The sequence below is a fragment of the Misgurnus anguillicaudatus genome, chromosome 1 (assembly GCF_027580225.2).
Source record: "Misgurnus anguillicaudatus chromosome 1, ASM2758022v2, whole genome shotgun sequence".
Classification (NCBI taxonomy): Eukaryota; Metazoa; Chordata; class Actinopteri; order Cypriniformes; family Cobitidae; genus Misgurnus; species Misgurnus anguillicaudatus.
In genome coordinates, this window is record NC_073337.2 from 2,574,713 (window position 1) to 2,602,587 (window position 27,875).

At 39.3% G+C, this 27,875-nt stretch overlaps 1 protein-coding gene across 5 annotated transcripts in view; it reads left to right on the top strand.

The window, feature by feature from the left end:
* Window positions 1–26,578, top strand: part of wnt5b (wingless-type MMTV integration site family, member 5b) — an 87,428-nt gene extending 60,850 nt beyond the window's left edge. The window contains exons 1-5 of one of the 5 annotated variants that reach the window (XM_073875777.1): window positions 1,230–1,408; window positions 11,544–11,674; window positions 12,745–12,992; window positions 14,897–15,189; window positions 24,707–26,578. In XM_073875777.1, coding sequence (XP_073731878.1) covers window positions 11,583–11,674; window positions 12,745–12,992; window positions 14,897–15,189; window positions 24,707–25,165 — 1,092 coding nt within the window. In that variant the 5' untranslated portion in view covers window positions 1,230–1,408; window positions 11,544–11,582 and the 3' untranslated portion in view covers window positions 25,166–26,578. Of the gene's footprint in view, window positions 1–1,229; window positions 1,409–7,583; window positions 7,603–9,918; window positions 11,675–12,744; window positions 12,993–14,896; window positions 15,190–24,706 lie in introns of those variants that run through there. The other 4 variants (XM_055190251.2, XM_055190252.2, XM_055190250.2 and 1 more) reach the window with 4 other exon arrangements.
* The last annotated feature ends 1,297 nt before the right edge of the window (window positions 26,579–27,875 follow it).

Here is a 27,875-nt window from a genome sequence, read left to right on the forward strand (position 1 = left end):
AACTTAAATGTGCAGTGTGTAAATTTTAGCGGCATCTAGTGGTGAGGTTACGAATTGCAACCAACGTTTCAGTCCACCGTTCACCGAAACGCATAGAGAAGCTACGGTAGTCCCCACCAGACAAACATGTTATCGTCGGAGACAACTTAGTAAAAAAAGTTTGTCTGTTAAGGGCTTCTGGCGGCACAAAATGGCGACTTCCATGTAAGGGGACCCTCTGTGTATGTAAATAAAAATGTCTCTTCTAAGGTAATGAAAACATAACGGTTCATTATGAAAGGTCTTTATACACCACTAAAAATATAGTTATGCATTTTATATTGCATTCCTGTCTAAAGATTTTTATAAAAGTTACAAACTGCACCTTTAATTTTATAAGTTATAACAACTCACCTGTAGTTATAACAACTCATCTCTAGTCAAGATAAATAATAGTAAGTTGAAATTTTGATTCAACAAAAAATTTAGTATTTGTACAGTGTTTTATTGAGGTACCAATATGGCCCCTTAGGTACCAGTGTGCACATCAGAGGTACTACTACGAACTGTTTAGGGCCAAAGGTACGGCCCCAGTGATATCTAGGACCATTTTTGACCCTTTTTTCTAAAAAAAAAAGATATGCAAAAGATATTAGTTTTTGCGTTTCATGGAAGAAAGAACAGAATACACATTTGAAATGTTAATTTTTAAGCAAAATATTCCTTTCTTCATTTTGAGGTTCATTTACAGCTCATAGCTGTATCTTTACCTTCTTCATCCATCTTTCTCATTCTCATTTTCAGTTTCTCTCTCTCTCTCTCTTTCTCTCTCTCTCTTCGTGTATACCTGGAGCCCACAGCCAGGTGAGGCCCTCCAGAGAGTAATTACAACCTGAAACAGAGATCGAAGCCCCGCGGCATTCACCATCAAAGCAGTCACAGGGAACAGCAGCAGCTAATGTGGTGGAGGTGAGGGACACTGACATGGCAAGAAAGCAACGGATCCAAACACAAGCTCGCACGCATACAACAAACGCCAAGCTCAACCTTTCTCTCGTAGCATGACCAACAATAACATGCCATTTACCCACACAATGGTCACGTTGCTCACCTGGGACCTTTGGGGAAAAGAGAGAGGGTTAAAAAAACAGCAAGAAGTAGAGCGAGGGTTGGCTGAATTAGGCTGCTGAATTAAGTCTGCTGCGTGTCCGGACCTGGAGAGAGGGAGGGAGGAACCAGGAACACGTTGAAAAGCGTTTTACAAACAACTGTGTGACTCAAGGGCAGCAGCATTTATACACACCAGCCACCCAGATAGTAAAGCCTACAGGGGCTTTGAGACCAAGAACCAGGAGAAGTCAGATGTCACACCCATGAGGAGAAGCGGCTGCTCGCGAGTTTAAGGGGTGATGTCATGAGACGGTAAAAAGTACAGTTTGCTTCCAGTTTTTGGGAATTCTTGGGTGAGATTGGTGTTGTCAACATGTCTCTAAATATGTGCTTCTGTCCTGGTTGGTAGGAGTCTGTGATGATCAGTTATTATTGTAATTTTCTTAAATGTAATTGCTATGCATTTGTATGCAGTGTAGTTACATAAATCATTCAGCGGGATCATAGGACAATTGTTTTTGCTAAAAATGATCTTTAATACATTTCTAATTCTATAACTTAAACATAATTGTTATTGTTGTACTGTAATACTGATTTTAAAATGTGCAAATCAAAATATGCTGTTTGCAACTTTTAGTCCCTGGTACAGAAGATGTTAACATCTTTACAATTGGCCTTTACCTGTAAAATACAAACTACAAGGAAGGATCTTTCAGGTGAACTTGAAGGACGACTGTGAAAGCCGAGCTGTGAAAATTAAGACAAAAAAGATTTCCAAAGAATTGAAAGTAAAGCAAATGCAACATTTGAGAAATGATTACAAAACTTTATTCAAGCGTTTTGAAGCCCCGACGGACTGCTGTTGTTTAAATGATCATAGAGAAATCTGTGCAAACTTGCTTAGCCATTACCAAAAAATAAAACATGTGAAAGCAAGAGTCTGGTTTGCAGGGAACAAAACATAAATGTAACCCAGTTGCAATGTTGGGAACAGACTTTGTGGTTAGATGAGGCCAAGATAAAGCTTTTAACCAGAATTCAAACCAATATGTGTGATGCAAATCTAACACTGCCCACACCTCAGAGACACAAAGCCTACTGTGAAGTATGCTGGTAATAACATCATGTTGTAGGGCTGTTTCAGATCAGCAGGGACTGGGCGGCTTGTTAAAATACAAGAATGAATGGGTGGTGCGAAATACAGGGACATACTGCAATCTGAGAATCAATCTGCAAAAACCTGACGCTTGGAAAAAATGTCATCCCTCTGCAGGAGACTATATTACTACCAAATAACAAAAATGTATATTCTGTCATCCCTCAAGTTAAGTTTCAATCCTGTATACATTTCTTTGTTCTGCTGAACACAAGTGAAGATATTTAGACCAAACAGTTCTGGGGCACCATTGATTTCCATAGTCCATAATTCTATGGAAGTCAATGGTGCCCCAGATCTGCTTTGTTACAATTTTTTATTGTTTTATTTGTGTCCAGCAGAACAAAGGAATCTGGAAGTCTGGAACAATTTGAGGGAGAGTAAATAATGACAGCATTTTCTTTTTGGGGTGAAGTATCCCTTTAACATTTAACATTTATCAACTCAGTTCTGGCTAAGGGACAAACCCAGAAATTTTTTATATTTGACACATTAATGGGTTAAAATACAACCTAATAATGTGTTGGGTTCATCCCTATTTGATCACATTCTGATTTTAAATAATGTGTAGTTTTGACTAAAATGATTACAGAATGACCTTAGAAGTAAGCCAACTAATATATACTTCTCCAAAAGCTGCTGTTACTGCAATAGGGGGCTTTGCAGAGGATTTTAGGTGTGCAAATGCAACATTTTTCGTTTCGCTCCTTCATGTTTTTATTGAATGTCATGCATTTTGAGTTGAATATTACAGGCTATTTTAGTTTTCTATTCTATTAAAAATTTGATTAAAAGTAAATGCAAATTTAAGGCACTGTATTACTGTGCGCTGGTTTATTTTCGGTTCATCTCGCCATAGCTGTCAGAGATTGTCTCTTTTATAGAGTGTTGATTTGGGAAGAAGAAAGCCAAGCCGTTTGTCTCAGCGCTGGGACTCAGAGACAGCCGTACACTGACAGCACACCGCACAGCTGTGCTGCCCTCATAATCACAATAATGAAAACCTAAATAATTGATACGTTCCCGCAGAAAATGCGACATTCGCATTTGAATTAAACATTACAAGGTGGGTTGTGTTTGAAAACGGAAAACTAAAGTTCTAGACATAAAGGGCAGGAAGCGCAGAAGTTGAAAGCGGGGATTAGCGCGCTGGCATTGTACTACTGATGTGCTGACCTGCAAGTCTGGTCTGGTTTCTCTCCTTGCTTCCGTTTTGACTTTCTTCCTCCCACCCCATTCTCATCCACTTCAGGAAAGTGGGATGTGCTCTCATCCCGAGGGGTTGATCCGATACAGGTCAGGTTAATCAATCCAGAGGGAACGAGAGGCTGTGCTGGGAGTTTTAATCAGGCCGAGACTTTGGAGACTCCAACCTCTCCACCCTCCAGCTGCCTGCTTCAAGCCAGCATGTTTGTATGTGTGGTCACGTTTGAAGACTTGAAGTCTCTTTTTTCCCTCTCTTTCTGCATGTGTGTGTGTAAGCAGCACTACATTGCATTTCCGTTTCTTTTTGGATCTCTGAATTCCTGCAATTGAATGTAATTGTCAATCTATGGCATCCTAAATCCTGTTATGTTCACACACACAGTTCAGTTATGAACTAGATTTGCAACTGCACTATATTAACAAAACATTTTCCAAGTGTGAGTTCAGTTTTTATGCGTTGTGTGATTGGAATTGTGGAAGACACAGATGGATATATAAGCCGTAGTCATTTCTTTGCTGTCTCAGGAGAGGGAGGAGGTGGTAGGAAATGGTAGAGGCTTTCTAGGGCAGCTAAGGAGGACTGATGGGCAGCCAGCGGCCTGTCAGCATGCCAGGACTGGAGTGGGCACTGTGCCCAGGCTGGCGACGACCTCCAAACTGCCCGGGGAAGAACCGAGCACCCCGTCTTCTACTGATATAAGAGTGAGAGAGATACAAAAAGAGGGAAAGGGAGATATAAAGAAAGCAGAAACGTACGTTGGTGAATCTAACCTGTAAACTCAGATCACAGATGAATGCATGCAGGGTCAGATGAGCACAGCCATCCATCGACTTGTTTGACTCCAAAAATCAACCAATTGGATGAAGCTTTTTAGCTCGCTAGATGTTAAACAGAAGTCAATGTCTTTTGTACCCAATTCAACTGACAGTTTAATGTATTCACTGAAGCTTTTAGGCTGCATAGTGAGGATGTATTGAGCAACACTAAAATTAATGCTCAAATAAAAAAGATGGTTAGACAAATAGTCTGTTTGTGAAACCATCCTTGCGTAAAGTGCTGCACTCCATTCCATGATTTATGGATGATTTACATAGAAATTAGTCTTGCTTGTGTTTCATGAATGAAGCCTGCTGTCAGAGATGGAGGTGTGGCTTTAGCTGACCAAGCATTTGGCCGTTGCAACGATTGCATTTAATAAGACTTTTATATTTCTTTATTTATCAGATAAAGGTTGCACTTTAAACGTTGGCTTCGATTGTGTTTTTTTAGGTCAGTTGATTCTTAGCGTTCTGCGCTTCTCATGTAAATTGTTGATTTTGTTTTTGATTGTTGTCCATGCGAAGCCACTAAGCAAATACGCATACATGGACATTTATCCTGTATAGGCTGACGTTGTGTGTGATATGACAAAGGCAAACATTCATAATTGCATGCAAATGCAATCAATGATCGTTTCATTCTCCTTCTCACGGCGGACCCATACAGTGCCACATTCGAATCCAAACCCGTCCTGTGCCAACGTGGAGCGGCTGTCAATAAATCTCCAACACCCCAAGCGGGAGAAAACCCAGCAGACACGCAGCATCTCCAGCCACATGTCCCTGACTGCTGCGTTCATCTATTTATTAAAGGATAAAGTAGCTCCAACAGCCCACATGTTTTATAGCAGGTTCCCCGCTGGTTCTCCACACTACACCAAGTCCTATCAGGCTTCTTACTGGGAACAAATTGATGGAGAGGAAGGCGGAAATAAAACGAGAGAAAGCGAGAGTGCGCTGTGTGCGTCACCGGAGAGAGAGGGTGACTGATGTGCGGCCAGTTTGGCCTGTGTCTGGTTTCCTGAGCAGTCGGTGTAGAAAGCCATATGGGCTCAGAGAAGAGAGAGCGACATGCGCTCACTTTTTCAATGAAAGCTGGGCGCATGAGTCACCTTTTTCTAGCTTGAGAGAGGAATACAAAGTTTTAAAGACGGCACAGAGCCGACATGTGGTGCTGCATACTACCAAAGGTGTATATAAACCACCAAAGGTGCATTTTTTTATTCAATACATTGTAGCACAGCAGCTTTACAGTAAATATAGAGTAGTACAGGTAGAAAAAATGTTATGAAATAGTTTCATTACTTGACCCTGTATATAGAGTTTGGTTTCAATCATTGATTTCACCTTGTGTGTTAAGGTGACCATACGTCTCCGTTTTCTGGAGACAGTCTTTTTTTGGTGTTCTGTCCCCGTCTGGAGCTGTCCCCAGAAATGTCCCTGTTTTACAGCACATCCAAAACAACCAGCAAATACATTTAAAAACCCGATCAACATGTAGTGTTTGTAGTACCAGACCGGAGCAATCATGTAATGATTATTTTCACCAGCAGAGGGGGCCGCGAGCTACACCGATTACTTGTGCATGCCACTGATTTAGCGAAGTAGTATTTACTATGAGACACATGAGAAAACATCATTATCATTTATCAAGTTATCATAAGATACACAAAAACAGTTCAAGTTATCAGGGGTTAAGGTACTAACTATTAATGTTAAATTTAAGTAATAAACCAATGAAGTGAACTGATCAATACCGAGCCCCTAAGGTGACATTGGATTAAAAAATAGTTTCACGTGCGCACGCAAAACTAAACTTAAAAAAAAAAATTCTACACATGAAGGTTTTGCATGAGCACATGAAAGTTTCGCGTGAGCACATGAAACTAAACTTAATTTAATTTTTGCTTCATGTCCCCTTAGGGGCTCCATACATCACAGTATGGTACTGAGCATTTGTTTTGTGTAGGCTAAATATGTTTACATTTTGCAATTGTTCACGTTTACAATGCTGTGATATCAGCTGAAATAGTAACTTAGAAGTCATTTTTGATAAGGTGTGTCTCTTGTGTAAAAGAAGGAAAAAAATAGATTTAGGCTACAGAAATTGTTCAATTAATTGAATTAGAAACACTGCAAAAAATGACTTTCTTATTAGTATTTTTCTCTTGTTTTCAAGACAAATATCAAAAAATTATTCAATCAAAATGCATTTTCTTGCTGGGCAAAATGACCTAAGAAAATAAGTCTAGTCTAATATCAAATTTGTGCCTAAAGCAAGCAGAATAAAAATCTGCCAACACTTAATTTAAAATATTTTTAGGCACAAATTCACTTCAATTAATTTTTTTGTCTTAAAGCTAGATTTTTCTTATAGGATTTAAGAATATTTTAGATATTTGTACTGAAAACAAGACAAAAATTCTATTAAGAAAGAAGTAAGTAATTTTTTGCAGCGAACCCACAACAATAAAAAGAAAACTTTTTTTTCCACATTTTTTAATTCACAGATAACAACAAATGAGATTTTAATGATATTTTGACCATTAAACTAGAAAATGTCCACGTTTTTTTTTTTCATTTTTAAAAATCTGGTCACCTTTGTTAGTGCGTGAGTGCGTGCGTGAGAGAGAGAGAGAGAGAGAGAGAGAGAGAGAGAGAGAGAGAGAGAGAGAGAGAGAGAGAGAGAGAGAGAGCAAAAGGTGAATGAATAACAAAGGGTAAAAGAGAAGGCAACATGAAACATCTGAGCAGCAGGTAATAGAAAAAAAAATAACAAAATGGCAGAAGAGAGACAGAGATGAAAAGTGTGAAGGGCAAAGAGTAATAAATATGCACAAAAGAGACAGAAAAATTGTGGAACAGACTGATCGAGAAAGTAAAAATTATGAAGTGCACAGTGGGAACGTCAGGAATACGTCTCGGAGTAAAGAAAGACACAAGGTGCGAATGACGGAGAAGGAGAGAGAGACAGTATGATGAGATGCATTGCGCGTGTGTGTTTTCTGTGTAGATCCCACATGTCTTTGATTTGGGAGTCTGCCTGGTATCTGGGTTACTCACAGACAGCGTTATGGAGTTTTAATGATATACAGCTAGCACAGGCCGCTCTCAGACACCTCAACACGCAGATCTGTCAGGACCGCTTCACCATTGATCTCCCAGCGGCCGTCGCAAAGCACCCTGGGAAACACAGCTGGATTGTTTAACCCCACCCCCAGCACGTGTTGAAGCTCAGCTGACCCCTCCTCTTCATTTCCACCGTTCCCCAAACCACATGGCGTCGTCTGTGCGTAGAGCGGAGGGGGCGTTTACAGTAGACTCAATGGGCAGTAAGTGCCGCGTAAATTTACAGCAAGGAAGCCGCTTTACATATGATGAGATGCTAGCAATGACCCGATGCCTGTTTCCATCTACCTGCTTTGTTTAGTCAGATGCCGATAGGAGAGGGACGTGCTGGGTAGATGAGTCATGAATATTTTTAGGCTGTTTTCCCAGAGGAGAGGCTGTAAATGTTAAATGCGTAAAAAGTTAATTTAGTCGACTTTTATGAGCACACCAGCGTATATGGTTTTAATGCAAATAGACATGGAGTAATTTAACGGGATCTTTAAGAGCTTTTCTTCCTTTTTGTGTTTCCTGTGCATAAAGGGGGAGAGAAAGAGAGGCATTAGGAGGCACAACAGATTGTTTTGATTAGCGGTTGTTGGGATCTTTGGTATGGGTGGCATCTTCTCTCTGATTCTCATTTTCTTTTTTGTCTCTCTCTTCCTCTGGCGCCTGAGCTCTTGGTGTGCAGTTGTGTAACTGGAGGAGTTCAAGAGCTCTCTCAAGTTTCGTCAGCTCATCTTCATCTCACCTCTGTCTTATTTCTGTGTTCTGTAAGGCACAAAAAATGTTTACATAATCTCTCAAAATCAGGTCATTGTCCAATCTAAATGCATTGGCTGTTGCTTTGTTAATGTAAACCGAAACAAAACTACAGATGCTGCTGGTGATCTTTAGGAACTGGATTCTCAGGATAAATAAGGATGATGTTCATGTCAGTACCCAACAATAGCTGGGAAAATATGGCATAGACAATATAGAGGGAAAATGCAGAATGGTCATTGAAAGTCTCAATGAAATGTATATTGTTATAGCCCCAGTTTAAAGCTGTGCACTGGTAATGCAAAGGTCATGGTTTGATTCCCAGGTAACACACATACTGATAATATGTGCACTGTAAGTTGCTTTGGATAAAATGTGTCAATGTAAATGTTGAATAGAGGTTGTCAGGTGATTGGTGAATGCATTCTTTCCACATGAGACCTCACAGTACACCTATAAGTCGATAATAAAATACAAGAATATATTGCAGGCAGTGGCATTCATACTAATAATCCTTGATACCCCCCCAAAAACATTGTTTAAAATGCATTTTTTTATATTATCTATAAATAAAGCCTTCATGCATTTAGTTGATATGTATGTGTCTATGGTATCAGTCGTTACAGTGGGTTGCGCTGTGATTGCAAATACCTCGTGAGAAAATGTTTTATGATGTTTAATAATATTTCTTCATTGCTTGCATGCGTGCGCCACCATGTGGTATGATAGAGTAATGCAGGAAGAGTATATTTAATGTGCGTGCAATTGATCGTTGTAGCCTAGACTACATTAGAAATGGACCTAAGTTATGCATATTGTTTAACAAAACAATTTTGCAGCTTGCAAGATGCACTTTTTTTAGTGTACACATATTACATTTATTAGACTGTGTTGTTTTTGGTTTCATAAATTAATATTTTTAAAAATAGTGCAAGTTTTAGTAAATGTGAATTTGGCATGTGCAATGAATTAATCTATATTCTTTAAATGATGTGTGATGTAATTACTTAATTAGTACACCAGGGGGCGCATACAGCGCTTATTACACTAATGATGAATGTGAACTATTAATACTTATGAATTATCAAGCCATTTGGATCATTGAGTTCGAAACGCAAAGGTCATGGGTTTGATTCCGAAAAAAAAACACATACTAATCAAATGTAAAGCTTGAGTCACTTGTCTGCTAAATGCTTAAATGTTAAGGAAACAAATTAATTTAAAACATAAATTAGAAAAATTATGCATGGTCAGTTTTTAGAGCAATCTTGGCCCCAAGGCAAAACAATTTATTTTATTGCATGCAGCTGCTAATAAAAACATACTTGCATTGTGTTTAAACTCTGCCACAAATTTCAGTGGAAACTATTAAATAAATGTTGCCACATATGTATGTAGAATTTAAATTTAATATTCACTACCGTTCAAACATTTAGGGTCACTTGCCCGAATTGTTTCACATGATCTTAAGGTTTCTAAATGCGCGAAATTGTTTGTAAATGTAAAATATAATTACGCCAACATTCTTTTCCTTTTTTTTTTTAAAGAAAATAACAATTTTATTGGAAAACAAATGTTTTTGAAATGCATGACTTGAGCTGCAAAATTATGAAATAACCAATATGAGCCCAGAATAGATTGAAACGAATACGTTTCCAAAGAGAACATTTTGCAACATTTGGTGGTTACTTTAAAAATGCTAAAATAATACTTATTTTGATTTTTTTGTCACAATTTCTGTAGTTAAATTTGTGCATTTGTCTAACTTTTATTAGCTTTCCGTTACTCAAAAATGTGGAAAAATATGAATAAAGAATGAGTACCCTAAACTTTTGATCGGCAGCATATGTTTAGAAAAACAATGCAAAACAACATAATAACCAGCAGTACATTGTAAAATAAAATAAACAGTGTTTATTGCTCACTGTGCGTCAGGGTCCCAGGGTGAGGGAGGGACCCTGGAGACGGGCCCAGGTTTGCGATGGGAGGCGTAAAGGTGATGGCTGGGCGTGTGGATTAGAAGATGAGATGAAAGGCTCTGGAGAGGTCGCTTTATCATGCACAGACTGCTCGGAAATTGAGTGGCGTCTCTCACACCAATTCTGACATGTCTGTAGGACGGCACTCAAAAGAAAGGTGTAGGGGAATTGAGGTGGGGGTGATGCTGGAACAAGGCGCTCTATAATTCTGGCAGTCTGGCAGTGACCGAAGCTGTAAAACACTCATTGTATTTGCATTCCTCCTGAATGATAGGGTGTAATGTAGCTGTTTATGTCTGCAATGTTTGTTATCAGTTTAAAATGGGTTTGCTGATAAAACATGTCCTTACATTACAGCACAGTTTGGTCTTACTTGCTTACAATTGTGAGCGGATATCTGATCTGTCCAAGTTGCTTTAATACAACTGCGTCTTTTATGTGGAAAGTGATTTACGGGGTAGCAGGAGTTGAAGCGTCAAAGATCAGATGCGTGGCTTTTATTTCTGATGTCACTCGGGGATTTTTTTGTTTTTCTCCTGTTCGGATTTATTGCGGTAAACTATTGCTCTAAAGAGAATGGAGATTATGCGCAAGTGAAGTTTAATGGAAGAATGATATTTTCCAAGCCGTTAACCCTTTTATTCGCTCTCCTTCTCCATCCATCCTAGTGAACTTTTTGCCTTTCTGACTTTTGTCCGGAACAGATTTTCATATAAATGCGTGGAACTCCACAGATATCTCAAGTTCCCATTCACAAACGCATTGTGTTTTGAATTACCACGAATCCAAATTGCGCATTTACGCACGAGAATGCCAAAGCAGCTTGTCCTTACTCTGCTATGGATTTTCACTCTGCCAGTCCTCATCTGCTGCCCTCTTGTGTTGTTCTGCTCACAATTCAATAGCCTCCCCGAATTCCTTACCGAACAGCGCACGGTTCCTCTGCTCCCCCTGCGCTCCTCCTCCTCTCCATTGTATCCGCGTAAAAGACGAAGGGGGTGCGGAGAAGTGCGAGCAGGGAGGGTTAAGTTGTGCCATAGAAGCGGAGAGGTGTTAGTTCATATTGCGAAAACCAGCAGAGTGAGAAGTGGAGAGTTTGGGCTTATTGCCATATAGTTGCACTTATATTTGTCTAATTTCTTTAAACTTTTTCCATGTGGCGCTCAAGTCCAATCTCATTCAGACGTCCACTTTCGTGCCGTTTTATGAACCACTGTTTTCTTAACAGATGTCAGAGTCCGCTTGCGCCTCCGGTCGTATAGGTGCTTTACGCACAGCTGGTGTTTAAAACTGAGGAACTTGGGCTACAGTAAAACAACGGATTGAGAGTCTCTGTACTTCAAGAGTTACTTCTGTAGTCAGGTTACATCTGAAGGAAGCAGCTTCTCTAAGCGGATTACTATCATTTCCTAATGTTTCCCCAGAGGAGGCTCTTCACGTTTCCATTTCTTGGACGAGGAAGAATGGATGTAAGAATGAACCAAGGACACCTAATTCTGGCACTGACCCTCATCGTCTGCAACTCACAGCTGCTGGTGGTCGCCAACTCATGGTGGTAAGAATTATTCTTGCATATATTGTAAAAGTCAACTTTCTGATGAATAGTGAGTTACATCTTCGTTCGAGATGGATGAAACCGCATATAACTGTTAGTTGAGAACAAATGTGGAGGCTTTGTCACAATATTTACATTGGGCAACAAATGGCCGAAGTCTTCGTAAATAAGGGTTCCAATATTCAAGGCAGCACGTCTTGAGACAATAGGTTTTTTCTATAAGTTAACTTTGTTGTACGTTTTCAACATTAGTATTCAGCACTTTTTCTAAGACGCAATATAATCTGTGCGTTCTGTACACATGAAAAAATATACTAATATTTATTATACTAGTAAGTTATAGTATACTGTAGTATATTATAGCAATTACTTTTTTAAATCACTTAAGTAATTTAGGCCTATACTATAGTACTCTGCAGTATTACTATTGGGAATTAATAAACTGTACACTGTAAAAATACTTTGCTGCCTTTTTTGTTAAATCAACTCAGATTTACAAGTCATGTCAACAGAGATGGGTTGTCACAACTTATAAAATATAGTATTTATATATAAGTATTTTTACAGTGTAGTAAATATAGTATTCTTATATTAACTAAGGTAAGGTTCAAAAACACTATACATTTTACTATAAATACTACTATTTACTATAGTAAATATTAAAGTGTACTACAGTATTTTTTATGTGGGTAGTCATAAAGTTTCAAAAAGGTCAGGTTAATAATTAATATTATGAATCACAGATTTACAATTTGTCCCATTATGGAGTAGAAGAGAATGTACATTAAGCTACTTAACTGACACATGAACAATAGAATATTTAGGCTATTTGACCATTATAATCGAGTTATATTTACATCAGTTATGTAATGCACACACAGAATAGTACCACATTAGGCTTAGTTTAAAAGTATGCACGTGCGTAAAAACTAGTCTTAAGATTGTGTAGCTTAAATAATGATTAAATAATGCCATCTATACTACTTTATAGTGTAACTTTTGTTCATATTAAAGTCCGTCTTGTTTGTGGCTGATGATCGGTGTTTTGGTCTTTTTTTGTGATGTTTCAGGTCATTAGCCATGAACCCCATCCAGAGACCGGAGATGTACATCATCGGAGCGCAGCCTCTGTGCAGCCAGCTGACGGGTCTGTCTCAGGGTCAGCGGAAGCTGTGCCAGCTCTATCAGGACCATATGGTTTATATCGGAGAGGGGGCGAAGACGGGCATCAAGGAGTGTCAGTACCAGTTCAGACAGAGGCGATGGAACTGCAGCACGGTGGACAACACATCAGTGTTTGGCCGCGTAATGCAGATTGGTAAGTCAGGTGAACACCGTCGTGCGCAAAGCTCGCGTTCACTCAAATCAAACGTGATCGAATTTATCAGCATTTCGTTCAAACAAAATTGTGTGATTGCTTGCAACTGATTGTTTTACGCATAAAAAAGCATACTTGCAATAGAAAGCTTTTTGCATTATGAAACAGCACATGCTTGCGATGCAAAAATTGTACGCATTAAAAATCAAGGCTTGCAATGCACTAAAGAGATTTAACCAAAGAGAAAATCCAGATTTTACTTGGTGAAAAATAAAAAAGTCTAACACATAGTTAAAAGAAATTGTAATATTAATTGTTTTATAAATGTGAAGTATGTAATGTAATGACGCGCTTTTGATCATCTGCACATGACTTTACTGAACACAATGTGCGTTGTATATTAGTTTATGCATACATGGATGACTAAATATCTTTTAAATGGCAGATCTAAATGCAGAAAATATCTCTAGTTTGAGCTAAGCACGTGTTGATCTTTCGTATAATATTTGTATTAATCGAAAACAACGTGTATGCGTGTGCATGCGTAAAGGCGGCTATTTTGCGTCAATTGAGTGTTAGTTCCGCTCATCAGTGAAACAAGGTGTAAGACGCGTCATGCCCCCCCGAACAGCACGGGACTTATTTGCAGTCAATCGTGAGGTTTATATTGAGGTGTTAGTCGGCCCATTGTCCAGCGTTGCTTTTGAAATGCAATGACACGATGACACGGAGTCGGGATATCCGGGACTCTATTTGAAGTCTGGGCACCAAAGGCCCATAAAAGTGGCCCTCCAAATTCAATAGGCGCATCGGTGGAATGCAGGTACACACCCGTTTAAACACGCTTTATTGTGTCGTGCCGAGATTAGGTGATTTGTATATTTTTTTGGAATATTTATATCTGTTTATATTGCAGTCTATTAACATTTTTGTCTGCACTGTTAAAAAGAGAAGTGCTAAAAATGTTAAGTTGTGTTTCTCCGAAAGAACAATTTCCTTTGAGAGTTTTATTTTATAGTTTGTAATGTTTATCCACAACAGAAAGGTTTTTTGGATGTTAAGGTCCTTTATGGAAAAATACCTTTATTTGTAAGAGTGTATGTATGAATGCTATCAGTCAGTCTGTCTGTCTGTCTGTCTACTGTAAAACCATAATTACTGTAATGTATGTAAGCAAGCCATGTGTTCACATGGTGACATTTTGTGCTTTTTAATTCACAAAACTGTTACTTGTCACCCGTGTAGTCAGAGGCCAGTTCACATTCATTAAGGCATAGAGGACGTCTGGTTCATTAAAAAGGAATTCTCGAGGCATGCAGTTTAAAAACGTTTTGTTTGACAAATTTCCTCTTGTAATTACTGTGCCGTCGAGCATCGATAGAAAGCGCTTATCTCTAAATATGGTTGTACCAGCAGTTTTTTAACATGTTTCAACAGCTTTTAAATGTTAAACGCTATTAACCGTATTGCCCGTGTTGTTGAGGTATGTGAAATCTGCATTCCAGATGGCTTATTAGATGGAAAAAAGGCAGGTAACACATGCAGAACAGATGCGAGAAAGAGCACAAATTTTTATAAGCCTAGCGCCTCTTTGGCAGGAAATCTTTGCGGTTATCATATGCCTCATATGAAACAAGAAGAACTGTCACTTATTCATATATTTCTATTATTAAGAAGTATGCTGTTTAACAGGAGAACAATGAATCGAGGCCGTCTGTGTCCTCGCACACATTTCTGATAATCTTATCTCGCACTGGAGGGCTTACCAGAAAGATTGTTACCATCTGTGCGTTCCTTAAAATTAGTCGCTTTACAAAAAAGTGAATAATCAATTCAGAATAAGGACTTTGGGTGACATTCCGACAGGCCACAATTGAATCCATGTCCTTTTGTGTCTTTTGCAGGCAGTAGAGAAACAGCATTCACCTATGCCATCAGCGCGGCGGGCGTAGTGAACGCGGTGAGTCGGGCGTGCCGTGAGGGCGAGCTCTCCACCTGTGGATGCAGCAGGGCGGCTCGTCCAAAAGACCTTCCAAGAGACTGGTTGTGGGGCGGCTGCGGGGACAACGTCAACTACGGATACCGTTTCTCCAAGGAGTTCGTGGACGCCCGTGAGCGCGAGAAGAACCACCCGAAAGGATCGATGGAACATGCGCGCACGCTTATGAACATTCAGAACAATGAGGCTGGGAGAATGGTGAGTAATTGAACACAATCAAAGTTGGTTACATTAAGCCATACAGACACGTTTATCCAAAGAGCATTTAACATTTTGTCAGAAGAGTCAAAAATAAGTTTACAAAGTGTGAATAGAGATTGATCTTTATAGGTTAAGCTGAGTGTTCCTGTAGATCAGTTGGGGGGGTTCGATTTCCAGGAATACACATTGACGTATACTGTCAGAAAAAAATTGTTAAAAATGGTCCCAAGAACCACTGGGGGAGTATCCTTTAAAGAGGTCCTAATATGTATAATCTAACATTTAGTACCAATATGTAGCTTTTCGGTACTAATATGAACTCTGTAGTGCAAAGATGTGCTTTTTAAAGGGTTCTGCATCATTGACAGCTTGGAACCACGTCTGTGTGCTGATAAAAAAAAAACGTATAGCTTGAATGCACCATGAGTCACTTTGGACAAAAGCATCTGCCAAATGCATACATATAGATTGATCTGAAAATAGATCAAAATAGCTTTTTGGTTAAAGGAATTTTCCACTTTGATAAAATAAATCCCAATAATTTAATCACCCCTATGTCATCCAAGATGTTTATGTCTTTTTTTTGTTCAGTCGAGAAGAAATTAGTTTTTTAAAAGGATTTTTCTCAATTTAATAGACTTTATTGGACCCAAACAGTTTACATTTTTAACGCAACTTCAAAGAGCTCTAAACAATCGCAACCAAGTTATAAAGGGGGTCGCACACCGGCCTCGCAGTTCTAAAAAACTCGAACACATTGCTTTCTATGAGTATACGCACACCGGCGCTGACAGGTGGCGCCTGTCCGCGGCACCCAGCTACGACTCAGGAACTTGCTTAAATCCCTGTCGCGCCACTCACATAGTTTAACATTAAATAACATCATATTTGTACTAAATCATTAAAGATTAACATTGGCTGCTAACGTATATTTTGCATTTTGAAGTAGATGCTATATGACGAAGCTTGCGCTATTTAATGTGCACTTCCGGTTTACGAAACCTCTGAGTTGTCCTAGACGCTGAGCTGCGCGGCTGGTGTGCGACCCCCTTAAGGGTCTTATCTAACAAAACGATTGTAAAAAAATAAACACTTTTAAACCAGAACTTCTCGTCTTGCACTAGCCGTGTGACGCGCCAGCGCGACCTTATATATTACGTAATCACACTGAAAGGTCACGCGTCATATATGTGAAATGCACATTCGTGGACCATTTAAAAAAAAACTACACAAAGACTTTAATTAGTTTCATTCCACATACAACAACGTCTGAACGATCCTCTTTCTCCTCACTTGTAAACACTGGAGTGGTAGTTTTGCATACGTCATGCATAACCTTTCGACGTGATGACGTAATACGTAAGGTCACGCATGGCTAGTGCAGACATGATGTTGTGATTTAAAAATAAAAATAAAAATATTTTTCTTGCTGAAAATGACGATGGTTTCGCTAGATAAGACTCGTTTGGGATCGTTTAGAGTCATTTGAAGCTGCTTTAAAACTGTAAACTGTTTATTAAAGTCTATTAAAGTAAGAAAAATCCGGGAATGTTTATTTAATAAAAAATTGTAATTTCTTCTCGACTAAACAAAGAAAGACATAAACATCTTGGATAACATGGAGGTGAGTAAATTATCAGGATTTTAGGAGAGTATTCCTTTAAGCTAGTGGAAAACTCGACTGTTCAAACTTCTATTGTGATACTGAGAAACAAGAGCCCAGATCTGCACTGTAAGAGATAAACACAGCTTTAGATGTTTGTGAGTGAATAAACCACAGGCTGTTTTTCTGTCTCCTGCAGAGCACCACAAACAAAATAACAAACACAGTTACCTCATTCTCCCGCTCTTCTTAAGCCCATGTGTGTGGCTTACTAAGCTAAACGTGTCCACGGAAGTTAACAAAATCAAAAAAATCCAGATTTGGGGACATCTCTTATCTTTTTAATCTGTTTTGAAAAGCAGTATATTCCTTTAGATTGACACTAAAGTTTTTTGTGCGAGAGCTTATTTTACAAAAGTGACCAAATGGCTCCCGTGCTAGCTGGCGCCCTTGGAGTCCGATGGGGGTCAGGAGGTCAAAGCACCACCACCCCAGATCTGTTCTGACAAATTCTGACCAAAGGGATAATGCTCCTTATGTTTCTTTATCACATGGTCCGATCACCGTTTTATTAATTTAACAGTTTGGCCAGAATGAATAGTTTTTTATAGGGTGATGTGTGACCAATAAGTTTAGTCAGGAACTCTCTGACACTGCACATTTTCATTCGGAGCGGCTTCGTGCTGTTTTATAGAACAGCTATATAGTAGATTACTGGACCGTATCCAAATATGCGTGCGTACGGGGGGGTCTGGCTCCATCAAGCTGTGGACCCGCTGCCACGTTCAGGTGGGCATAAAACTTGAGTGGGCAGCTTATCGCCCCGTCGGAATGCGCTGCAGAATGTCACCACATCCTGCCAAAACACACCATCAAACAGGAATGTGTTCCTCGTCCTCTCATGAGTCCCACACTCTGTCATACCACACCCCGATTCCATCTTCTTTCCCGTAGTTATTTGAGTGCTTTTAAAATGAAACAGTCCCATAAAAAGTCCATTTGCTCGCCGATGTGGGCGCTTGCCGTGGCAGAGCACCGCTGCGTATGTTTGTCTTAGGGAAGATGAGTGTATTTAAGCTGTTTACAGAAGAAAGGGCCCCTTCTTTGGAGTTACGGCACTTCTCAGTTCCTTGAATCTTCTCCCGGAGCTCCCAAAGGTGAGGAGGTCAAGGTCTGGATGTGCCTGCTGGGAGATTACATCTCACGTAGCCGAGCTAACCGACCACCCTTAACTTCACTGTTGACTTGCTTTTAGTTCGTTTTTGAATGATCACCACCACCCGTCTTGATGAAAAGTTTATGCTAGTTTAATCCGCGCTCATGTCTGATGGAGGTAGGGCATCACGAGACGGATGCGTTCTCCGTTTTCGGAGAGACCCACCACCTCAATGCTGTTTTTCCAAGGGGCTTGTTTGCATGAGACTTTTAAAGGCTTTAGTGTTGGTAGAGGATGCTCCTCAGTGTGGAGTCAAGGCAGGGGTTAGATGGTGCGTGTAGTTCCAGTGCTCTTTGTGACCCAAACTGAAGAGATAAGAGGCCTCTGCTTTCTATAAAGATCATGTGTGTTCTGTTTTAAATCAGCTGTAGTATACAGACATGTTTTAATCTTTATTTGAATAATTTCATCTTAATACATTCGTAAGACCTTTTAAAGAAGCATATTATGTGGAGGTGCTGTCCGATTTGAGCTAAAGTCTGGAGATAATTTTGTCATTACTAGTTCACCCAAAAATGAAAAATGTTGTCATTATTTCCTGCCCCTTGTTTCTTTATTCTGTTGAACACAAAAGAAGACCACACTGTTGATGGTACCCATTAACTTCCATAGTAGGACAAACAATGCTGTTAAAGGTGTAAGGTATAAAGGTATAATATACATAACTATATTATCAGTGGTGTATAAAGACCTTTTTATAATGCACTGCATTGTTTTTATTACCTTAGTATAAGTCGTTTTTATCTACATACACTGCAGGTCCCCTTACATGGAAGTCGCCATTTTGTGCCGCCATGTTTCTACAGAAGCCCTAAACGGACAAACTGCTGTACAGAGTGTGTTTTATCACTACTGTACAACAACATGTTTGTCCTTTGGCGGCTACTGTAGCTTCTCCTTGCGTTTCGGTGAATTGTGGACTAAAGGGGTCGTTATAGTTGTGCGTAGGTCCTACGGCGTAGGTTCCGCGTCGGTTTTCATTTATACTTTTGCGTCGTCATCCGCGTCGACGTGCAAACACACGCGCAGACAGCTGGTAAGCAGTATCCACGCGTGTAACCACAGTAGAAGGGCGCCCGTCAAAGAAGAAGCAGCTTGGCAAGTTAACCCACAAACGAAGAAGAAACAGCAACTTGTTGTGTATGTTTGGAGAAGACCAGCAATGATGGAAGTAAATAAACAGCGACTTTTGTTGCAGTTTGAGTTAAATCACTCCTCAACTTAGCTTATCTTTGTTTTCACTGTTGCAAACGGATATACCTATGACACATTTTTTTTACCTGACGATGAGTGGACCAATCGCAGTGCTTGCAGTCCGCGTAGAACTGACGCGCTGTTAAAAAAATTTGCGAGGTGCACGTAGCTACGGATAACCTATGACGTAGCTACGGCGTAGAGTTTACGCACGACTATAAATCGGGCTTAAGCCGTTGGTTGCAATTCACGATCTCACTGCTAGATGCCGCTAAAATCTACACACTGCACCTTTAATGGGTACCATCAACTGTGTGCAAACCATCATTTATAAAATATCTTATTTTGGGTGAACTATCCCTTTAAAGTATAGCTTTGTAAATCCAATACACATACACAACTCGACAATAATAAAAACACTTTACAAACTGTATTATGCTGTAGGTCTTTAAAAATACGAGTAAATAATATGATAGAAAAAGTTATACAGTATGTATATTCAGTGTGTCAGGTTGATTCAGATCAGAGAGACTAAATTGATACTTTACAAACATAAAGTGTACATCTTTCTTCAGTATCATCTATGTATTTATGTCTATGCCCAGATCCATTTTCCTGGCTTTAAAAACTGCTACATTTTCTTAGCGCAGCTCAGCACAAGATTACATTTGTTTACTTTGGATTCTTTATCCCCATCCCGTGTCTCTTATCTCCACAACTTCAAGAACGATTGTTTGGCGTCTTTGCTCTCCGCCCCGAGCCCGCCCGGTAGCCGACCCTGACCCTGTCTGAGCGTGCTCTATTATCCGCAGCACCGCAAGCGTGTCCTTTCCACGCACCAATGAGTCTGTCTATCCATCACACCTTGGTCACTCGGCCCAGAAAGAGAAAAGGAAAGAAAGAGAGTGAAAAGGGAGTGGGGGGAGAAACGAGAGCAAAGGAGACGGATGAAAGGCCTTTATATGAACACGGTTTCAGTTGGACGCACATGTTGCATACAAATCCCCTAAACCCTTTTGTGCGAGATCATTAGAGAGGTAACGTAACTGGCAGCCTCACACGCGAGATAGTAAATAACCGAGAAGCGTTTGCGTGATGTGAGCCTCCGGCTTGTGGGAAAGCTTGTTTACGTAAGCGCGCGCGTGTTGTTTCTGGATTGTAGACAGGTATGCAGGTAGGGCCGGTGATGATAGAGACTTGAAAGGTGTTGGAACTTCCCCTGATGTCTGTGTGTGTGCCTAACCGAACCAGCTGCCACCAAAGGGGGGTCGAAAAGTAGCGGGGAACATCCTCAAAGACGGCCATTAAACGTTTCTCACGTGAGGTGTTAATGGGAGGAGTCTGCTGGGTCTTAAATGACAGAGAAGGAAAGGGAGAATGCCTTTAATGTTCTCTCGTTCAGGACACTAAACAAGACACGTCACAAACCAAGAGGGGAAATACCCAACCATGCCCACCCAACCTTGATGGAGCCCAGACAATGGAGAAGCGATTGTACTTGATGTGAAATGCATTAGGTGCGACCCAGTGCGGTCGCTTTGCCCCAAGTAATGGTCTTTGAAGGTTAAATGCAAAATAATGAAATGAATAAACAAGAAAGGAAAAGGAAAGTTAAAACGTCCGTTAGTTCATTACAACAATATGTCGAGTGTTTCTTTATTGATTCAGCTGGGGGGTGCAGTGAATTGAATCAGCAGGAAGTCTGTTGTCAGTGTACGTGGGCTTCTCTGTGTGTTCTAAACAGAATGACTATTCATCCCATTGTTCTCCAAATGCTCTCACCGCACTTCTCTTGTTTGTTAAGGGACCATAAACCTAAAGGCCTGTGGGAGCCCCACCAGGCTGAAAAGATGCCCTCGGTGCATTGAATGCAGTTGGCCTCTAGAGGGCGGACTTGTTTTAATAAAAGATCATCCATTAATGCCGTCACATTTACATTTGTGCATTTGGCAGTGGCTTTTATCCAAAGTGATTTATGGTGCATTCATGGTAAACATTTTTAGCAGTTTGGGATTCAAACCCAACATATTTTGCATTGCTAATGCACTGCCAGTTGAGCTATATGAACACAATGTGAACACATTTAACTAAAATATTAAATGTAAATAAATATGTGCTCCTGTATGGGCATTGCGTTAACAAAGCGAAAGGTCATGGGTTTGAAACAGAAGCTGAAAAAATTTATACTTTGTAATGCACTATACGTCAGTTTTGAAAAAAGCATCTGCCAAATGCGTAAATGTATGTATTCGATGTGTGCAATGTACATGTTTAAGCATTTGTTTAAAACATTTGCAAATTGAAACATATATATTTACATTTATGCATTTGGCAGGAGCTTTTATCCAAAGTGACTTTCATGTTAAACATTTTTAGCAGTTTGTGTGCTCCCTGAAATTCAAACACAAGATCTTTTGCATGGCTAATGCACTGCCAGTTGAGCTATATGAACACAATGTGAACACATTTAACTAAAATAATAAATGTAAATAAATATGTGCTCATGTATGGGCATTGCGTTAACAAAGATTTGAAACAGAAGCTGAAAAAATGTATACTTTGTAATGCACTATACGTCACTTTTGAAAAAAGCATCTGCCAAATGCATAAATGTATGTATTCGATGTGTGCAATGTACATGTTTAAGCATTTGTTTAAAAACATTTGCACATTGAAACATAAATATTTACATTTATGCATTTGGCAGGAGCTTTTATCCAAAGTGACTTTCATGTTAAACATTTTTAGCAGTTTGTGTGCTCCCTGAAATTCAAACCCAAGATCTTTTGCATGGCTAATTCACTGCCAGTTGAGCTATATAACACAATGTGAACACATTTAACTAAAATATTAAATGTAAATAAATATGTGCTCCTGTATGGGCATTGCGTTAACAAAGCGAAAGGTCATAGGTTTAAACCAGAAGCTGAAAAAATGTATATTTTGCAATGCACTATACGTCAGTTTTGAAAAAAGCATCTGCCAAATGCGTAAATGTATGTATTCGATGTGTGCAATGTACATGTTTAAGCATTTGTTTAAAAACATTGAAACATAAATATTTACATATGCATTTGGCAGGAGCTTTTATCCAAAGTGACTTATGGTCAACATTTTTAGCAGTTTGTGTGCTCCCTGAAATTCAAACCCAAGATCTTTTGCATGGCTAATGCACTGCCAGTTGAGCTATATAACACAATGTGAACACATTCAACAAAAATATTAAATGTATAAAAGATGTGCTCCTGTATGGATCAGTGGTAGGGCATTGCGTTAACAAAGCAAAAGGTCATGGGTTTGAACCCAGATGCTGATAAAAATGTATACTTTGTAATGCACTATACGTCACTTTGGATAAAAGTGTCTGCAAAATGCGTGAATGTAAGTATTTATTTGATGTGTGCAATGTACACGTTTAAGCATTTGTTTAAAAACATTTGCACATTGTAACATAAATATTTACATTTATGCAAGTTGCTTTTATTCAAATTATTAGTATGTGTGATTAAACTCATGGCTTTACACACATTCTTATCTACTACATATTTATATCTTTGGTGCTTGTTTGTTTAAATATAATCTGATCTGATATCATTGCATGTACATAATGTGCAAAACCCTTGATAACACAATGTTTGATTGGGTTATAATACTTTGATCACATTAGGAGACAGCTGAATTAGCTCACTCTTTATTTCCTAAACCACACCGCCTTTCTCCAAAACCCTGCCATTTACATCTCAGCAAATGTGCAAAATGATTTACAGGCTGATAGCTTATCTGAATAGATAATAAAATGTGGGCCACTCCCAGATTCTTGTTTTGCCGTTTGTGACCCTAGGGCCGTCATAAAGATTTCTCATTTCACCCATTTCAGTGTCGGTCATTAGTGACGTTTGTATGTGATTTGGGGTGGGGGAATTATATGACGATCTTTACAACAATCAAGATCTACGGTCTGATTTGCGATCGTCCTAATTGTTAGATGTACCATTGGACTGGAACACGCACAATTTAAAACACTATTGGGTGGTTTCCCGGACAGGGCTTATCGTAGTCCCAGACTAAAATGCATGTTTGAGCTGCCTTAATTTAAAAACGCATTGTACTGACATATCTTAACATATATAAGTGTTTTGTCTCAAGATGCACACCTGTATTGTTTTTATTTTTTTGTAAGGTTTGTATGTAAAAACTACTTAAATGACTTAATATAACTAAGGCCTAGTCCTGGCTTGACCTAAACCCTGTCCCCGAAACCGCCCATATATAACAAGAAAACTTTAGTTAAACTTTGTTTTGAGTATAAATGATGTTACAATCAGCAGCAAACAGATAATATACCATAAAATAATGTATTATAAGTATTCAAAAGTCAGATCAAAACAGAAGTTAAAGGGGATGTAAATATAGGTAAAACATCTGTTTCAGGTACATATTAAAGGTGCAATGTGGGACTTTTAGAAGGATCTCTTGACAGAAATGCAAGAGACAATAATATTAGTGGCGTATAAAGATCTTACATAATTAACTGTATTGTTTTTATTACCTTAGAATGAGTCGTTTTTATCTACTTACACCGCGGGTCCCCTTACAGGAAGTCGCCATGTTCCTACAGTAGCCCTAAATGGACAAACTGCTCTACGGCGCATTTCATCCATACATTGTCTCAGACGATGACATGTTTGTCCTGTGGCAGCTACTGTAGCTTCTCTTTGCGTTTTGAAATTGAGGTCGGTTGCAATTTCGCAATCACACCACTAGATGTCGCTTAAAACTCACACTGAACCTTAACAGTCTCACCATACTCGCCTAATTACATTCCTAAACAGAAATACGAGGGGGTTGAAGGGGTTCTGGGTTCAGACCAAATACTGAGCCCAGAGCCCTCTAGCATACCTGACTTACTTGTAAGCGTGAACTTGCGTGAACCTAATTGGTCGCGATACAAAATTGGGTGATCCCAATGTAAGAATGTAAGATTGACATCTAGCGGCTAAACTTGGTATTGCAATGTGATTTCAAAAGAGATGGTTTATTCTCTACATAAGTTTATCTGCTAAATTTTACGTTTGCAATGTTTTTGTTGATTGCAAAAAACAAATGCGCATATGGATTTTTATACCTTAATCTGCGGTTCAAATCAGAAGTTGCGTCCACTGGAGGTCACATTTATGGTCTATTGCTGTCTCATTTAATCGACCGTGATAACTGGCAACCAAGTTGTCGAAGTACACTATTCTGTGAATCGGCAGTGGCAGGATCACACAGACCAAATCAGGAAAGCAGAACTTTAAAAGTACATAACTGTATGTCATATCTTCCGTATGTCATATCTTGGCATTGTTTTTCAGAGAAAAGAATGTTACATACATTTCTGCAAAAATATTATAGTGTTTTTCTATGTAAATAATGATGACGGTTTACACTTCATTTGCTGCAAATCACTGTTCCAAGATAAAGTGCCCTTACATCAACTCTTCATCTCTTTCTCCATTCAGGCGGTGTACAATCTGGCCAACGTTGCATGCAAGTGCCACGGAGTGTCGGGCTCGTGCAGCCTCAAAACCTGTTGGCTCCAGCTGGCCGACTTCCGCCGCGTCGGCGAGTTCCTGAAGGAAAAGTACGACAGCGCCGCCGCCATGCGTATTAACCGACGAGGCAAGCTGGAACTGGTCAACAACCGCTTCAACCCCCCGACGAGCGACGACCTGGTCTACATCGACCCGAGTCCGGACTACTGCTTGCGTAACGAGACCACCGGCTCCCTGGGCACCCAGGGGCGCCTCTGCAACAAGACTTCGGAGGGGATGGACGGCTGCGAGCTCATGTGTTGCGGACGCGGCTACGACCAATTCAAGACCTACAAGCACGAGCGCTGCCATTGCAAGTTCCACTGGTGCTGCTACGTGAAATGCAAGCGCTGCACGTCGCTGGTAGACCAGTTCGTCTGCAAGTAGCACCCTGGGGATGGGACGTACGCCATGGAGAGGCACTGAGCAATTAGAGGGAGATGAGCAGGACCCTGAACGGACCCGTAGGGGGAACTTAGAGATAATTAAATGTAAAATGATATATTAAATAGCAACAAATTAAAGTATATAATTAAGTGTACGTGTGCCATTGATAGTAATTTAATGACTTTTTCTGACTCAACGTGACTATGTCATTGATGTAAAGGAGGCACCAGACAGTCGCAGTGCTCGTGCATTTTGTTGTTAAGCTATTGTCAAAAGTGCCTGGTCAAGAAATTTGTGAGCAATGGAAATGAAAAGAGGGTGCAACCCTCTGCTTTTTCTGAAAGAAAGAGCCCACGTGAACTCTTTAGAGACTCTAGAGCTTTCTTGAGGGATCAAGAAAAGGCAGAGATGTCGAAAGAGGACGGAGAACAACAGAGGAACCTTTTCTAGACCTGTGGTCCAACATTCGCTTCGAGACTGTGATGCTTTTCGACCACACCTCCATAAACCTTGCCCATATCAGAGCTCTTAAGGACCTTGAGTCAGATGGTGACATCAGGGGGTGAGAAATGCAGAGTGGACGTTGTGTTTCATCGTGTCATGTTGATCTTTAAGATATGACACGAACACAATGATGCCTCTCAACCTCCTTTTATCCTGTTCGCATAAGCCACTCCCTCAAGAAACCGGGTGAAAGATTAAACCTGGAGCATATAGCTACTGGTTAATTTGCCGCACGTTGTCCCCCCCATTGGATTAAAAATGGTTGTCAGTCATTCGATTCGATTCGCTTTTTCAAAAGTCTACTAGTAATGCCATTTCAGGGTCTTCCGTATGTCATATCTTGGATTTACATGTAATCTACAGCTGATATTCAGAGAATATTGTGTTGTTTTGTCACTGTTGTTGTTGTTGTTTTTGTTGTTGGTTCAAACAAGTGTGTCTCACAGTAATGAATGTGTGTCTGGTAACTCAAAATAGAAAAAAATCAAGGCTATGTGATAAGGACTGCAAAAAAATAATATTGTAACCAAATACTAGTGGTTCAGATTATATTTTATTAATTGATTCTCATTTTATACATCATATGTATTGTTCTGATTATTATTTTTTGATAAAGAAGTTTTTACTGGGGATTTATATGCAAACAGAGGAAATATTACTGGCAACTTGGATATAATGGGCAATCCAAGCCAACTTCTCCCACTGTAAGGCCAAGCAACAAACAATAGGATCTTGTGTGCATTTCAGAGGAAAACAACACTTGTAAATAAGTCGTATATTCAAATATCACTTACCAGTCACTACTATTTCTGTGACCTTACATGTCAGTCTACAGTTTTTGTGATCATATGCTTGTTGTGTGTATTTCCCCCTCATTCAAACCAGTAATATTAAAAATATTAATAGTGATTAAGTATGGAGGTGCTTTAATTCAGTTGCACTCTATGTGTTTGTTCCTTTTGACGTGTATGCATTTGCATACTCACATTTATGATTGGTGTTATATTGCACAAAATCTAAAGCTAACATTAACTGCTAGTTTGATTCAGTCACAGGTTTTTTATACACTATAAAGCGTTTTTGAATACTTTAGGATGGAAAGTGTAGTAAACAAATGTAGATGTTTTTTGGTTGTGGGGCTTTCTTATATACCATATGTTTATATGTATAATATATCTTTGGGTTGTAAACTAAACTGTAGGTCTGTACTGTGGCTTTTACACTCATTAAATTTCTGTTAGAAATGTACAGCTTAACTTTGGGTGCAATGGCCGCTTTTATTGATTTAGGACAAGATACATTACATACATTTATGTCAATGTTTCATTTTCTAACAACTTTCATTAATCGCATTAACAATTATTATAAAGCATACCACATTCACAATTAAAGCAGTTAGAAATGGCATCAAACATTGATTTATATATTGTCTATTGTCAAACAATGTATATAAAATGTTGACTAATGTGTTTCTCACATCATCGTACATCTCTAAAACCTCTTTCATTGGGTGGGGCTCCACTTTCGCTTATCCAAGTCAAACGTCTAAATTCAGATTTCAACTCTTTGGTTGACACCCTGTTTTTCACTAGTTGGGACTAGTTTCACTATTGCTATCTGGATTTTCCACTGGATGATTAGCGGATCAGCGGTTTTGTTATGCAATTAGTAGACACTGCCACAAAAGTCCATGAACTGTGTGAACTGATACAGGTTGGGAGAGTTCTAATTATTTTGGCTGAATACCAGGAACAATAAGTATTGATAGGTGGGGTGCTGTGCACATGCCCTCATCTAGCATCTGTTTTTTGTGAGTAGGTGAGTGTTATTTTCTATTTGGATGACTATTAAGTTCATTAAATGTTGGGCTGGGGCTCATTACATGATACAGTGGTGTAGTGTCTACTCAATTGGTCTGTTTGCACTGCAAACCATTAGAAGAGTTGGTTTAGACTGGAAAAGCTCATATCACTGTAAAAAAATGTTGAAATCAACCTATTTTGATACTTTAACTTAACAAATTAAGTTAAACAATTTCAACTTGTTTTAAAAGAGTTGTGTCAACTTAGCACAAGTCAAAACTTAAAATAGTAGGTTGAATTGACTTGCAAAACCAACTTTATGGGGTGGTTTCCCGTACAGGGATTAGCTTAATCCATGACTAGACCTTAGTTTAATAAGGAAATATAACTAGTTTTAACAAACA